Raw genomic sequence first — 17,153 nt, forward strand, 5'->3', positions numbered from 1 at the left:
TCTATTTTTGGAAACCGCCCTCCTTCCAAATGATAAATTAATATACAGCAAAATCTGACACATTCAATATGGCAGAAGAGCATACGTGTTCCATGAAATGGCTAACCTGTGCAAAGCGGGGTCTACGTATTATTGATGTCTATTTTCTATGCTTCATCCCCTCCCTTACGATATTGAATAATAAAGCTTTAGCTACACTGCCACACTGCGGTCAGATAAAGCGTGACACGCTTTGGACGTTTCATTTTCTGGTTGCTTCGGTCTTCCTAAACGCAAGGGGGCAGTCAAGTGTTGAGGTTAGAAAAAAAAAATCCAGTAATGGAAATGTAAACGGAAGTAAAATAACATTTTCTTCAAAGCAAAATATACTTTTTGCTCCTATTTTGTAATACAGCGCATGAGTGGTGTAGACACATGTTAAATCATGTAATAAATAATTAAAGTGTTATTTTCAAATAAGTTTTTAAGATTTTTGCCGCTTTGCTGATAACCGTTCCGCTAAGAAATATTTTAATTTTAAAATATAACCGGAATTAGTTTATAAGTCTGCTAAAAATGGTGGCCGCGAGCGACAGCGGTAGCATATACGGAACTAGCTGCAACGCTTCTGTAAAAATACAATAAAATAAAAATAAAAGGATTAATATCGAGTCGCCTTTTTTTTGCCGTGTACTAACGATCTCCAAAATGTCTCGGCAATCCAACCGCACAACAGACAGCAAGAAGATGGTATGTTACGCTCTCTGAAGCACGATTAAAACGTTGTATGTAGTTTGCATAATGCTAACTTTGCTTAAGATGCATTCGTCCATCATACTTGTTACTAGTTTAGCCCGCATCCGTCATTTACGCCGTTTAAAATTCCACAGTGAGAACGAATATGTCATTTCCTTGTAGAATTCTGAGCTGTTCACGCTGACCTATGGAGCTTTGGTCACACAACTATGCAAAGACTACGAAAATGATGAGGAGGTCAACAAACAACTGGACAAAATGTGAGTCTGCAAAAAAAAAAAAAAAAAAAAACCATAAAACTGGATGGATTTGATTTATTTTAAGTGGAAATATGCACTATTCACAAAAAGTTAAGAATAATGGGTTTTTTGGTTGAATCTTGTTTGACTTTTGGCAGCTTTTTTGTTCAAATTGAATACAACTTGACTCTCATGAATGAAAGTGGAGCTCTGTATGAGCTCTGTGTGAGCTCTGTAGAGCTCTGAGCTCTAATAAATATATTAGATTAACATTCATTGAAGTTCTTTTAAAATGAGTGTAGTATACAAAATGAATACAAACAAGAGCAATATGTCCACCCATGTTGTGACGTTTGTGATGTCATTAATTGGTTTCCAAATGATTAAATATTCTGCTGTGATTTGATTTCCTTGAACCACACCTTCCACTGCGCTGTTTTCCAAATAGTTTAAACGCAAATCCCCAAGAGACAATGACTACACGTTGTGCGGCAACTCAAAGCAAATTACGGGCATTCTTGCCTTATGTTTTCTGGCCTCAGACCAGTGTGTCAGCCTGTTTCAGTCAGCCTGCACATCAGCGATAGGACCTTGTAGCTAATTAAAATCTCCTGCCAAACGTTTGAACCAACCATGTGTTCCATCTTATTACAGGACGGTATCAGTTTGATGTTCTTATTTTCCCCCCTTCTCACTTTCATAGGGGTTACAACATCGGAGTGCGTCTCATCGAGGACTTCCTGGCACGCTCCAGCGTCGGCAGGTGTCAGGATTTCCGAGAAACAGCCGATGTCATCGCTAAGGTGATTGGATGCTTCCAGGCTAATCAGAGCGTGACCGTGGACGTCTTCCAAAGAGAACAGATAAATCCGATTTAGAGAACAGCATCTTGATGAAAAGCTGGGGGAAATTCTCTTTTATTCACATGTACAGTCAATAGCAACAATTCTGAGGTCAAATTGAGTTCATCTATAAATGTTAAAGTTCATCCTGAAACCTGAAAGTGTTCATTCTTATGGACAAAACCTTCATATGTACAGTACAGCTGGCTGGGACATAATCCTGTTTCCATTTCCTGTGAAATGTGTTCACATCTCACTTCCTTTCTCTGGCATGTTCTGTAAAGGTTAGTTTTCCTTCGTGACCCCAGAGGGGGAAAAAAAAAAAAAAAAAAAGAATTCAGGTGGAACCAAGTGTGCAACTGCAACTCCCCCATCTGTTTTCAATGATGTCACACCGTACACGTTCTGCCATACTTTTTCATGACGAAGCAGACCACAATACAGCCACGGCGATGACAAAACAAACATTGTTCAGATCATAAAAGTTCCATAATCAATGAATAAATTCCATATGCATGCTCACATTGCTCAAGAGGAGAGCAGGAAGCAGCTGTGAGTACATGTAATGAAGAACTTTGCAATTTTAATCGTCACGGCTTGTTCACCCAGGTGGCGTTCAAAACCTACCTCGGGGTCACCCCCAGCGTAACCAACTGGAGCCCGGCCGGTGACGAGTTCTCACTCATCCTGGAGAGCAACCCGCTGGTGGACTTTGTGGAGCTGCCCGACAACCACAACACGCTCATCTACTCCAACCTGCTGTGCGGCGTTCTCAGAGGAGCTCTGGAGATGGTAACGTCACATCAACGAATCATTATCGTCATCATTATTGAGTTTCACTTTCAGTATTGTTAATTTTGGTAACATTTTTGTTTGGTGGTGTGCTGCGTATTTTCTTCCAATGTAAGTTATGTGTCTTGGGTCAATAAATGGTTTAAACACTGTCTTAGAACACCACCAGAAGCCCTAAATTAGCAATTACTCTTAACCTGAAATGGTTTTATGCTGAAATACAAGTCAAATTTGAGTCAAACAAGGTGAGTTCAGTTAGAAATTCCACACTTGTGTCGCAAATTATTAAGTCGAGAGGTCACTGAAATTGACCTAATGATGCTGAATTGTGTTTTTGACCTATGATCAGATACATTTGTGAAGCTCTGCTTGAAGATATTTAATATTCCATTTAGGAATGATAGAGTATCGATATTGGTGCCGATATCAGCCTTAATTTAACTGCTGTCGGCCGTCCTGGCCATTTTTCGATAATAAACTAGAAATTAAATTAGATAATTGCCATGAATATCACGTAATTGTAAAGAAAATGCGGTTTAAATAAGTGGGGTGGTGGTGGTGGTGGTGGGGGGGGGGGGTGGGGGGGGGGATTTTTCTGTATCTAAAGTATCATTGGCCTTGGTACTTGGTATCGGTGACTTCTCAAGAGTTGACTACTCGTACTGGTATGGGTCTGAAAAACAGTTTTATTTTAACTATCTATCTATCTATTATTGTCATTGAACAAGCGTGATAATTGACAATATCTCTGAAAATCCCTAAATACTAAGCAACAAAAATGATTCTTTTGAAAATAATTTCGTCCTCCTACCTTGGACCTGGCATTCTATTATCTAAATGCTCTCGCCATTTTCCTCATCGTGGAACGTTCCAGGATTGACTTCATGTGAGTTACTGTTTTGTGATTATTTGTTACCTGAAAACTTGTCATCCACTTTGGATTTTCTGCCACCTACTGACCTGAGTGGAACATGATCCACTACAATTTCTTTTGTCTTCTTCTTCTTCTATTATTATTTTTTAATTGTCTACTTTTAATAACAGAAAAAAACCCATTTACCATTTCTCTTTTATATTTGTGTTGGTTAGATATTTTGTTTTATTCATATTTAGAAGCTTTTGTCTCATGTTCATTATGGTGTGAATAGAGTCAAATCTGATTGTGATCTTTTCAAATTCCAGGTCCAGATGGCTGTGGATGTGAAGTTTGTCCAGGACACACTGAGGGGAGACAACGTGACAGAAATCAGAATGAAATTTATCAAGAGGATTGAAGAAAACCTCCCCGCAGGAGACGAGTGACAAAATGCCGAGTCAACATTCTGCCTCATCAGCATATTTTTTTTTTTTTTTGAAGATGACTCTTTGTTTACAGACTGGAAGAGACTATTGAGATTCAGTCAACAGCACTGAATCCCAACACAAGTTTATGGCCCTGCTCCCTTCAATATAGGACAATGGATCCGAGTAATCCAGGTCACTGCACCAATTGAAAAACTATCCTTAGATTTGATCTGTATTTAAGTGCAGGTGAAGAGGGCTGGCTTTCTCCCCACTTCTTCACTTTGACACAATCATGGACATTTTTTTATTTTTATTTTGCCTTATTAGATAGGCTACTAGAGAAAATTATGTTTTTTTTTTTTTTAATGTCCATATTGCTGCCAATTGTTAGGCATGTTAAATTAATGTATATGGTAATAAATGCAACATATTCGATTTGTTTGTCTTTCAGTTTTAATTTTTAGCATATTTTTCCAAAACACAGCTTCAGTGTACTGTTTTCGTGTTGATGTCACCTTTTAAAGTACCGCAGCCACCCTTCAGAAGCAAACAATAACACGTGTGTATGCACACGTGTGTCCATCGGGAAAAGCCTGCCTCACGGGCAACTGGTTCTGGTCGTCACACCTGTGAATGGGTTTACGGTTAACAGGAAGTAATGGACAAACTTGCCATTTAGATGCAGCGGATACGTTGTCAGTAACTGCAAACAGATTTGCACAGAAAAACACGTGTGTGGATAAACTCACATTTGGATAAAAAAAAAAAAAAAAAAGGTTTTATTTTTTGTCTATGTTGGAAAACTAACACGTAGTGTTGTTGGTCTGTAGAAAACTGAGTTCTCAGAAGACCCACCAGAGGGCACTGTTTACATGACATATCTGCTGTAGTCATGCTTGTTCACCAGCAAGAAGCAGAAATTGCTCCACTTTGCATTTCTGGTCCTTGAAAACTACTCTGGGAGCCTACGAGTGCCATATTTGAAGGAGTTCAATCTTGACCTGCCAGAGTACATAAATTACAGGATCCAATGTCAGCTTGTGAATATGGAAAGGCAAAACAATCCATAGCGGGTGGCCTTTGCCAACATGTAGACTCTCAGGCTCATCCGTCTTCTGTCTGTGCTCATTTTCAAGGATAACGTGAGCATCGTCAGCATGTAGTGAACCGCGCCGGCCGTTAGGCCAGCTCGCAACTGCACTACTATCGACTAAACACCCTGCAGGCCTAGTCATGTGGATGTTGGATGGGGAGCTGACAGGAAATATATTTTTTTTATACAGACTATAAGACCTAGTAGAATTAGTATACCATGGGGGTTTGTTTACTTTTGAAAAGCTTCTGCCATATGCTAGCACAGAATCATTGGACAAATGCACGCGGAATATCTGGACAGGTGGTGTGCAGTATGTAGAGCCAAATGAAGAGGACGTCCATTCGCAAAGCTGTGCTCACATATGATATACCGTCACGTGAATTTTCAGCGATTAAAAATTCAACACTCCGCTCTTCAATTGGCTGTTTTTGGTGATGTAAAAAATGTCACGTGAGGTACGCAGGTAGGACCGAAACGCAAACAAGACATCGGAGTTGGGAAACAGAGAATCTTTATTTGCTAAAATGTAAATTAACAACAGAGACAGCACAATCCTAATTGACGGAACAAAGGCCAATATGATGAAATAAGACTGACTAGACAAACGAAGAGTGACTAATACAGGATCATCGTAAGGGACATAGTAAGTTAACTGTACTATAGCAAATTAGAACCCCCAAACACCATCAATGTGACCAATAACCTGGTGTTTGTACCAAACATATCTTTTGGAACTATCGTCAAAAAGTTTGACCTTGGTTTCACCAGGCAATAGCAAAATCTCCCAAATACATGTGGGGAAAATGTGTTCCGGTTTGATGAAACTGAAGTTGAACTTTTGAACAAAGTTCGTAATGAAAAGAACACCATGCCGACATTGAAGCGTGATGATGGTGGGCTGTTTTTCTCCAGCTGGAACTGGGGCCTTAGTCAAATTGGAAGGAGTTATGAACAATTCAAAATAGCAAAACCTCCACGCTTCTGTTAGAATGCAAAAAAAAAAATAATTGGCAGAAAAAGCCTACTAGAACAGCCCAAATTTATTTGGAGTTAATCAGAGGCACTTAAAATGCCGGAGGGTGTGTGTTGACCCCCATTTAAAAAGCGTTGGTTAATCCTGACCTGAACACAGCCCCATTCTCATTTATAAGAGGGTGTGTCGACTTGTGCAATGACATTATCTCATTTAATTTGAAACAATTTATCTGGGTTTCACTTTTTATGTCACAGAAATGTGCATTGAGCCTTAGTGTATCTTATCGAATTGGAGACAAAAAAAAAAAAAAGAATTCTTAGAAGCACTTAATTTTCCGTTTAGCCAAAATGCAATGCTTGAAAAATGCTATTTATATCTATTGTTTCATCCCCCTCCGTTTATTTAACCACCATGAGTCCCACACATTTCCTATCACTCAGTTTTTTTTTTTTGGTCAATGTCAAAAGCAGGCACATTTAGTGTTTTGAAATTGTCCGCTTATATTTGCTTATGCTTCATAATCCTTTCCTGATTTTCCATAAAACTGATAGATCGACCCGAAAAACAAGTAGCGAATGTCATGAGCCTGAGACAATGTGCTCCGATTTGATTTTAAGCCAGCTGGATTTTTCCATGTGGCCTTTATGGGAAACAAATGGTGAAAAGCACGCCGTGACAGTCCAGCCCGCTGAAGTCTGCTGTTGACCTGAACAAAAACTTGGACAGACTGCTTATTTGCAAATCCCTTACAATATGTGACCACTTTTTATTCATTTATGCAATTAATGTTCCAGTAGGACGTTCCCTATCGTAGGCGCCTTCCAGGTGCGGTGAACTTTTCATCACCTCAGATTTGCCGATTCTTGCGCGCCGTGTTTGTCTGGTCAGCAGAAAGAGAGGAAGACGACAGCGGGACTGACAGCACCGTTTAAAAGTGTGAGCGAGGAGGAAAATGCCGTGAATCAGCAAATAAGTCTTCTTGGTTATAAGAACAGGCCTGAATCATGTTATTGAGAGAAAGGATGCAGTTGTTGTTGATGACAGTGTTGTTGAAAAGAAACAACGTTTTTTTTTTTTTTTTTTTTCGAAAGTAATGATATTTATTGTCACATCTTTAGAAGAAAGATTTACAATTGGAGCAGTCGTAGTACTCATGGATTTTTGGCTCTTTTCGGTGAGCCGGTTCATTTGGATCGGCTCTTTTTGGCTCTCAAACGGCTCTTAACTTGAGCTTTTCTTTTAAATATTTACGACAAATTTACCATACATTTTGATAAATGACTTGGTGAACTAAATGTTGCACTCTACTGACTGCAAATAACAACAATTATCAAGCAGGGAAAATGATTTTTTTCCCCTCATTTTATTGAACAAATGAAAAGGCTCCATCCAATAAACAAGAAACAAAATTAAAACTTCAACCAACAACAATCAAAATAACAATCAATTAACAAAAATAGTGAGTAGTAATTTAACTGCAACAGCAGCAGCAAACAAAACAAACATTATCATTTTATAGGCTAGTCGTCATACCTTTTTTTTTTTTTTTTTTTTTTTTGATACGACGGTCATTTCCTCTTTTGTTGTTGTCTTTTATTTACTATATTTCTTCATCGGCGCCTGCACCCAGTAAATCTCTGGACCAAGGTAATTGTTTTTGGTGGAAACAATGGGTCAATTCAAGTTCTCATGGTAAATTTGAAAAATTTTCAAAGATCTTGTTGCATTGGAGAACTTAATGAAGAAAACTGTAACTAGTGACAGTAAATTATCTGACATAAAATAACAGTTGGAGCAGCATTATATCAACGGTATGAGTACATTTCATCAACTTGTGTATCAGTCGCCATTCTGACACACTAGAGATACCGCATGAGTCGTCACGAGTCCTAGATTTCGGTCTTCACACTCTGTATTTGTTCTCTGTTAATAAACAAAAGAAAACAACTAATTTTGATGAGTGTCTCGCTCAAATTCTGGAGTTAGCAGGGATCAAATTTCATACAGGTTAATGTACCTTTCGACCGATCGGTTCGTAACTATTTGAAATCCACTTTTCTTTCATAGCAAGTCTCATAGTGACTGAATTATATCTGATCCCCTATGCTTTTTTTTTTCTTTCTCTCTCTCAGAGGGAGGACTCAACGTTTAGTCTTGGTCACCGTATATATAACCACCCGTATATACACATCTGCAACATCTGCATTTGAACTTTATCCAGACTCACAGTTACTAAATGACATGGGTAAAATTTTGTATTTTGTGTGTGCTTATGTGACAACAAAAGCATCAGAACTGTCAGGTTTTGTGGATGTCAGTCACTTGTAGTTCCGCAAGCATCGCTGCACCGCGCTGGAGCATCATCTCATTCTTTGTTTTCCGTTTCTCCACCGTCCCTCTGTTCAAAAGCTTTTGGGATGGGAACTGCTAAGCTGTCTTCGCTCTGCTTCCAATTTCCTCCAGATCTTTTGTTCTTCGTCTTCTCTACTGGATGAAGAGTTTTTGCCATGTGCCTTATGATAAAGATCCCGATCCTCTTTATATTTGCCTCTCATTTTCTCACAATAGTTCTTCAACCTTACTTTTGTTTTTCATCTTTTTTTTTTTTGTTCCTGAAACCGCAGCCGTTCAAGCTGGAATTTTATGTAACAGCCGCAGAAGTTTCCAGGTTGGAATCGCTTCACTTGAGAATGGAGTGAGTAGGCGAGAGAGAGAGAGAGAGAGAGAGAGAGAAAAAAGTGAATGTATAAGTTTACACCGGCCGACCTTGAGGGCAGTCTGCACCTGTCCTCATTATTGCGGGGCCTGTACCCCCCCCCCCCCCCCCCCAAATGCACAGACGCAAGCAAATATTTATATCGCTTTCAGAGGCGGTAACGAGAACATTAATTCCAATTGAAAAGCAGGAATGCAAACGTTGTGCTTTGCCTAGGACGAAAATCAAACCAGGCCTCCCTCCCGCAGCATCGAGTGCCTCGAGGCTATACGCCATGCAGCTGCAGACGACAGGATATCACCCGTTCAAAAGTGGCAAGCATGAAATGAATGTGCTCCACCGCTTTGACTGGTGACTCTGTCAACCTGCCGAGCCATCAGTCTCAAGTATGGCTTTATATGTCCCCAGTAAAGTCTTAATTATCTGCCCCCCTTCCAGCTTTCCCGACACCGGTCTGAGTGATTGGAAGGGGTCTGGATGTCTTATTAGACGGGCCAGACATTTCAGGTCTGTTCGTCTGATTTTCCATACGAGAAACACTTGATGCTGTCACGTTGGAAAATGAGGCGGCTTCAAATCTGAAACGTGCAGCAGGATTTAAGGCAGATTTACAAATGTGATGGCGAGTGGGTGTCATTCTTTCATCCAGCCATTGTTATGTTTCGACCAATACGGGGAAAATAGGGTACAACCACATTAATTTGACTTTTTCGTATTTGTAATAGCCTTAGTCTATGAAAACTAGGGCTTGTTTAAAAAATAAAAAATAGAATAATTGATATCAAATCGATTTTCCTTTTCAAGACCGATATCGATTCATAAAACCATGAATTGATTCTCTTTTTCCCATAAATTCTTCTAAAAATATCATTTTAAAGGCCATTTTTTGTATCTTACTGTTTTCTTGAAATGTACTGTACACATTACCGTATTTTCCGCACTATAAGGCGCACCTTTAATGAATGACATATTTTAAAACTTTTTCCATATATAAGGCGCTACAGTAGAGGCTGGGGTTACGTTATGCATCCATTAGATGGTGCTGCGCTAAAGGGAATGTCAACAAAACAGTCAGATAGGTCAGTCAAACTTTATTAATAGATTACAAACCAGCTTTCTGACAACTCCATTCACTCCCAAAATGAATAAACAGCTGTTTTATTATTTTCTCTGAGGTAAAGTATTAGTATTAGCTAGCGATCCAAGATGGCGGGATCTTCTGCGCATGCGCGTCACCGATTGTGCAGGGTCACCGATAGCGTCTTCACAGCGAGACCTGTTGCGGCTCAATATTGATCCATATATAAGGCGCACTGGATTATAAGGCGCATGGTCAGCTTTTGAAAAAATTGAAGGCCTTTAGGTGCGCCTTATAGTGCGGAAAATACAGTAATTAATTGATTGATAACGTGTGCCTTTCATAAAATAAGCTAAATCACCAGTTGACCTAAATGACCAGTTACTCTCTCTGCAAAATTTACTTTGGAATTTAATATTTGTGGAGTTTTTAATCATGTCCTTGACATGTAAGAAGAACTGATGTGCTATAATTAATCAATATCGGATTGAATTGAAGTGAATCGAATCAAATTGGGGAAAATCGAATCGAACTGAACTCTTGTGAAACAAAATCAAATCAATTGAGGAAATTAGAATCGATACCCAGCCCTAATGAAAACATTGATTTGTATTTTTCATACACAGCCATTCCTAACATATGTTTTCGTTCAACAGCGTTTGAACAGCACCGAAGAACTAACATTTTTTTAACAATCCACTTGACAGCAACCCACAAGGTCTTATTTTATTCTAAATGTTGTTTTTGGATGGTTGTTGTTACGAGTTGACAGCTAAATCCCGATTCAATGTTGTGATGTTAAAAAAAAAGTACATTCCCCGCCATTAATCCAGGATTTTTATGTTTGCATTTATCGTGTCAGATCCACCCATGATTCCTTTGAAGGTTGGTTTCATAACTTTGCATTCAACTTGGCTTGATCCATTTCACATTAATCATTCGCCATGAACTTATTGCCTGATGTTGCCTTGCAATTTCGATGCATCACTACAGAACAGGCCTTTAATAAGGCTGTCATTACCAATTTTGATTTTGGCTTATCATCTGATACGCTTGTGAAAAGGGGTTTACACATGCAATAAAAACCAAAGAAAATGCAAAAAACACAAAGATAGGGTACTAGGAGGGAAGATTATTTTGCCAATTTGTTTAGGACTGCCTTATTTTCAATGTGGTTCTGGATGTTTTTCCAACTTTTAGATCCCTTGAAATTTTAGGTCAAAGTCTGTGTTTCTCATCCGCCAAACCATACGAGTTCAAATCAATTGAAAAATTGTGCATGTCTAACAAGAATATTTTCCCATGTCCTTGAACATTACATTTAATTTTTACGTCCCTTAGATGAGGTTTGCACATGCCGGAGCACACGTGACCACGCATACTGTACGTATGCTTCACCTGTTGGCCGTCCTGCTGCTCATTCGGCATGGAAGTGCTGAAAGCCCTCTCCACGGTCCTCATAAAGCACAAACCTTTTTCCAATTAGCCTCCCGTGTTGTTTCAACGATGCTTACATCTAGTGCCAATGTGACCCAGGCCAGCACCTGCTGATACTCGCCCCAGAAGAACCACAGGGAGGGAATAAGGGATGAGCCTGTCAAAGGGTGTGTAGCGTTTTGTCAGGACTCCCACAGCGCAGGCCGACTGTCAGCATCCACATGAGCCCAACAATTCCAGGGCAGTCATATGGTTCCTATAAGGGGGGGAAATAGAATCCAAATTTGGATCTCTATTTTAGAGTCAACAATGAGCCCAGATCTTTTGTGTCTGTACTGGACCAGACAAAAGGATGCGTCATGTCAGCACCGTCATGTTGTTTTCATTTTACAGCATGCGGATTGTCACTAATAGTACTTTTCTTTTTAGTTTCTGCTCTTGTAGTCTTTCCAGCTTCCATCATGTGTGCAGTGTGGTACATTAATCACAGTAGCCAGCAAGGGAGACGGTCTAATTACTTTTACAACCAGTGACACCATAATTGCATCCTCAAAAAAAGGACAAAGCTCCTACTCGGCGCACATGTATCTATCGTGTGATGGTCTGATTTACACAGAGCTAAAGTTAAAATCCATTGTTTTGGTTTTTAGCTTGGTGTGAATTGGACCATCACACAGCACAGTAGACAATATGAAGTCACATATACTCAACAAAAATATAAACGCAACACTTTTGTTTTTGCTCCCATTTTCTAGATCTAAAACTTCTTCCACACACGCAATATCACAATTTCTCTCAAATTTTTTCACTAACCAGTCTAAATCTGAGAGAGTGAGCACTTCTCCTTTGCCGACATGAGTCATCCCACCTCACATGTCCCATATCAAGATGCTGATTAGACACCATGATTGGTTTAGATTTAGGCTGGTTTGTGAACAAAATTTGAGAGAAATGGTGCTATTGTGTATGTGCAAGAAATTTTAGATCTTCGAGTTCATCTCATAAAAAATGGGAGCAAAAACCAAAGTGTTGTGGTTAATTTTGTTGAGTATATATAACATATGGTATTCCACAGGGTTAAATTCCGGGCCCTCTGCTATTTGCATTGTATTTGCTGGCACTGGGTTCCATTTGGGTTGTTTTGAAGTGCTCTATAGTTGACTTGTGTGATGGGAGTCAGCGTCTTAACTGCATCATTTGCAATGCAAAGTTGATTTCAATTCTAGTCCAGCACAACTCGCTAGCAAGCAATACTAAAGAAGACAGAGTGAGAACACAACGCCTTACAAGTACGTCTGTACGCCAGTATGTGAATTCCAGTGCAGCATGTCAGTACGCTGAAATATCTCTACAACCATAACGTGAATTGCCATGAAATGGCATGTGTACATTCGACATTTATGCCCCTCACATGAATCATGCGCTGAACTCCGACGTCAGTGCCAAAAGTGCCGAGTGGTCATAAATGCTGCTTTTGAAGCACCCAGGGGATACATTCTGATAAATGTGGAAACCTCCATGAGGTGAATATTTTCACAACTCTTCTTTTATGACTGCTACCGAACTAATGTATTCCCCACCAATCCTTGTATCCTGTGTGTCTGTGTTTTGTCAGTTAAGGTGGTTATATTACAGGAGAAAAATCTCACGGCACAGTACCAAACAAAAATTTCAGCGAGTATATGAACTGGAATAATGATGATCTTGTCTCAATTTACTCTGAAATTTACTTACTGTGCGCGTCTCGGCTTATTTTATTGAATGAATGGCAAATGGTTGAATATACATTATAGATGATTATTGAATGTAAAAAATGAGCATGTACACAAATACACAATGAAAACACTCATAAGGAGCATGGAGAATTTAAAACAATTTATTTCTTTATATTTTCTTTTATTTTTTTTTATATCTATATTTTACAATAGAGTGTTCTTTTTCTTTATTGACACATTCAGTGAGAATCCGGGTCATGGCACCGATTGAATGTTCTGACAGAACTTTTACCAGTCCTTTATTTTTAATGCCCGCTACACTAAAAATAACTACCAGAAGACTGTACCGTCTCAATTTTATGGATGCCACAAAGATCAACACACAGCTGTGGAGCGGCTATATGGTGAAGAAGGTCTAGTCTATCCAAAATGGTTGCTTGTTTTTATGCTATCATAGGTGCACCCCGGCAGGGGGACAACTTTGCCTAGCCCGTGTGACAATGTTTGACGCTACAGTCTGAACTGGATATAGTATGTGTGCCAAAAGCAAGGTGAAAGGTCACAGCGACACAACGACCTTGCTTAAGTCACCTTATTATGTGCCCAATTATGACTTAAACATCTAAATCAAGGTGCCACTGTACCAAATTTGGACCAATTAATTGATGTTGAAAAAAATTCCATGGCTCACTTGATGATCTATTTGGGTACACCAACATCTTTTCAGAATTGTTTTTCCATGTCAGGCCACATTTTTTGCTTGCGTGACCTTTTAAAATGTTCAACAGAGATCCTTTTTGAAAGGTAGATTTGATTAAAGCGGTTCGGGTGGAACATGTGGTAATGGTTGCTCTAATGAAACGCAAGAATTAGGCCACGGTTGAGTGGTCTTGGTCAGAGGCACTTAGCATCCCGATGGCGACACCTCCACCACGAACGGCCACGATCCACGAGGGTGGACCTGCTAGTGGGAGCTCAAAGGGCGGACTGTTTGTGGACACAACCCCCTCATTCACACCCACCTCTGGCGCTGCATGGTCTGGTTCAAGTTTACAATATGAAGGAGGGGGACTTAAAAAAACACGCCCTGTCACTACTCTACTTTCCCAAAATGTCACTGATTTGCGACAACACGCCCGCCTTGAGCTAGCCAAGTCTTTGCCTGGTAACGCGTGGAAGGTGAGCGCACAGCGCTAACAGAATATTTATGTTATCATGACATCACCAGGTAAGGTGATGGAGCGCTGTGTCATGCTTTTGTTTGGTTTTCCAGCACTAACCGCATTAACTGTCATAGCAGCGCTGGGAAAACATGTCAAGCCAGGTTAAGCGACTTTGAGGCATGACTGAAAAACATAAAAATACGGTAACTGGAGAGAGAAAAAATATGACGTATAACATCAAATTGTAATAATACCGAGGTGTTGTCAATATGAGGCTCCTTCTTACAGACGTAAAACGAGCCATTATAGCAATAGCTCTTATAATGATCATTCTCAGTTCATTTTACTGTACGTGCATTGCTCAATACTCTGAACAGTAACATTGGAGCTGACGGTTCTATGGCAACTGCGGCGATACTGTTCTCCAAATACCAACCATAAATTTTGAAGGCTGATTTTGACGCTGTTATTTTAAGCTCCCAACTGCACAGCCGCTAAGACCACCCCAGTGACTTGACTTGACAAAATAGCTGTAATTGGTGTAATTAATTTGAACAAGCATGACACTTCCAGTAATTAGAAGCACATTGCAAGCAATCACCATCACTAAGAACAGTGAGAGTGAAATGCAAGCAAAAAGCTGTTGGTGGGACGTACGGTGTGATGAATGCTTGAATAGGCAGAAGTCCCATTGTGACCTTGGGATCATTTTCAGCTGTTATATCATCACAATAAATGAGTGTAGAGAGCTCAAGACTGAGCGTGACCAGCAGTATTTATAGCTATGATGAAAATAACAGAAATATAGAATAAGAGAATGACTGTAGTCAGCGGTATAAAGGGATGGCGATGTTTCAATTGGTAAGGAAAGAGTGACGGGCAACTCGGATGGTTTCATGAACAGTGTCTCTTTCATTAACACCTTTATAGATTTGTATACCTCAATATAAAAATGCTATGCTGTACCTAAAAATAGAGACACTCCTGGAAAATAACATCTAATATTTCCATATTCCCATAATCGGATGCTTATGAACTGTATGACAGTTCAACTAAAAATTACACGTATTAAATAAGCAACCATTACAACTGGTGCCACATTCAAAATGACTTAAAATCTCATGATGCTTTCATAAATGGAACATGTCAGACTGAGGGCCTATTTTGGAAATGACATCAGCTGTACAGTAGGACCTCGACTTACAAGTTTAATTTGTTCCCTGAACATAGTCCTAATTCAATTTACTGGTATACAAATATATTTACCTCGTCAAAACTAAACGGACAAATTAAAGTGACATAAAAATGAATAGGAAGAAGTCAAACTTATTTACGTACTCCTTTTGTTGGTTTGTTCAGTGTTTGACTTCGATACACAGATTGGCGACTGTCACACTTTTTTTTTTTTTTTGTTAAATTAATTGATTGCAAGGTATGATTTTGGTGGGGTATAGTGTTTCCAACCTTATTGAGCCAAAATCATTATTTGTCGAGAAGTGAAATTGAATTATTTCATCTGCCAATCTTTCGCGACACACAAATGTGACCTCCAAAAGTTTGCAGTGAATTCATTGTCATCCAAAATCCTCATGAGACGTGGTCGTGGCATGACAGACAATTGGATGTCCACAGTGTTGCTGTGTGTTTCCTTTCCAGGTCACGAGAGAGAGAGAGCTGGGAGGATGATCATTTCCTGGCACTGCTGATGTGTGAGGTCAGCGTAGGAAAAGGAAGTGGAATGCACTTGTTTGACCTGTCAGCTGGATATCGGAAATGTGAATCGTCGTCTCAGAGCAAGCCAGGGCAGGTCAGTCTGGGTCTTTTTCGTATTCATCAGAACTGCTGGAACTAGAACAAAACTGAACTGTTCTTTTGACCTCGTCTTTGGTTAAATTCTTGCCCCAGCCCGAAAATTCTGTATTATGAATCCTGTAAACCTAACTCAAGAGGTCATTTTAACCTTCAACTAGCAAAAACACACGGCTGACAATAAACATGAACCTACCACAAACATTCTGCAGGGTCAGCAACTTTCGATCGCAGTATCCTCACAAGCACCTTAATTACCCCCCATTACAAAAGTGTGCTGAAAGGAAAAATAAGCGCCAAACAAAATGAATGGTGGAGTTTCGCCTTGTGGTGACAAATTCCAGTCTGGTTCTGTTGACACGCTTATCTTTCACAGAAAAACAACTCAAGTATTTCTGAAATCCAACGGCCAAGATCATATGATGAGTGTAAGCAAACAAAGTTGTCCTGAAAACAAACGGTCATCCTATTGCCCGCAGAAACCAAAAGCCGGTTTGAGGTGAAACCGGAGAAGAACATTATCCCGTGCTAGGCCTTGAAATGGCGAGGAGCAGGCAGTTCGGAAGTGAAAGCAGATATTACAATACACAGGAATTGAAATCATTGTCTAATAGAGGTGCCTCTATTGATATGAAAGGGAAACCGCAGCCAGAAAGTCATCTGTAAGTCATTCTTTAGCAGTTTATCGCAAGACACTGGGCAATCATCTTTTCAACACCACATGCTCCCATCACCGTCCTGTGCTCATGTTTTCAATTGCATCATTTTCCTTCATATTCAAAATTGCCTTCAAGTGGCTGTTGACGCACGACGTTCGTCAACACGCATTTGCCACCGCATAGCGAGCCCGCCCTCTTTCATAAAGCCCTCGATCTTATTATGCTTGCGTATTTCAATCGGCACGGAGCGCGAGCGAGAGGTGGAGGAGGAAGGAGAGAGCGCCGGTGCGGAGGGTGGAGAGAGGAATGAAAAACACAAGGTCATTGAGAGAGAGAGAGAGACATTTCTTTCGTTCACACCATGTGTTACCGTAAGATATTCATTTCCTCTGCGATTCCGCTACCTCCCTCCAGCGCTTTGTTTTTCTTCTCCATCACTGTCAGTGTTTGCTGGCGGAGGTGGTCCAGGTCGCATCAAGTCCACTGGATCCCGTTTCTATCTTGGAGCCATCCCTCTAAATCGGCTTCCCAAATTGCGCACTGTGCGGAGTGCAGCTGTGGTAACCCGAGACCTTTGTATTGTACTCCTCCGATGCCAAAGCCCATTAAAAC

The 17,153-nt window shown here is 40.0% G+C and overlaps 2 protein-coding genes across 3 annotated transcripts in view; both read left to right on the forward strand.

The window, feature by feature from the left end:
* Positions 1 to 532: 532 nt before the first annotated feature.
* On the forward strand, positions 533 to 16,064 carry trappc3 (trafficking protein particle complex subunit 3). Of its 2 annotated transcripts, none has more exons than XM_077507167.1 (5): positions 533 to 729; positions 898 to 995; positions 1,678 to 1,777; positions 2,426 to 2,608; positions 15,730 to 16,064. In XM_077507167.1, the coding sequence occupies exons 1-5, from the start codon at positions 688 to 690 to the stop codon at positions 15,757 to 15,759; spliced, it is 453 nt and encodes a 150-aa protein (XP_077363293.1). In that variant the 5' UTR covers positions 533 to 687; the 3' UTR covers positions 15,760 to 16,064. The 2 variants fall into 2 exon arrangements, with proteins under 2 accessions (XP_077363293.1, XP_077363292.1); XM_077507166.1 differs by lacking the exon at positions 15,730 to 16,064 and adding an exon at positions 3,791 to 4,327 and having other exon boundaries at positions 535 to 729.
* Positions 15,803 to 17,153, forward strand: part of col8a2 (collagen, type VIII, alpha 2) — a 78,299-nt gene continuing 76,948 nt past the window's right edge. Inside the window, exon 1 of the mRNA XM_077507164.1 lies at positions 15,803 to 15,880. The gene's annotated coding sequence lies outside the window, so the exon portion shown is untranslated. The remainder of the gene's footprint in view (positions 15,881 to 17,153) is intronic.

This window comes from Festucalex cinctus, chromosome 19, assembly GCF_051991245.1.
Source record: "Festucalex cinctus isolate MCC-2025b chromosome 19, RoL_Fcin_1.0, whole genome shotgun sequence".
NCBI lineage: Eukaryota > Metazoa > Chordata > Actinopteri > Syngnathiformes > Syngnathidae > Festucalex > Festucalex cinctus.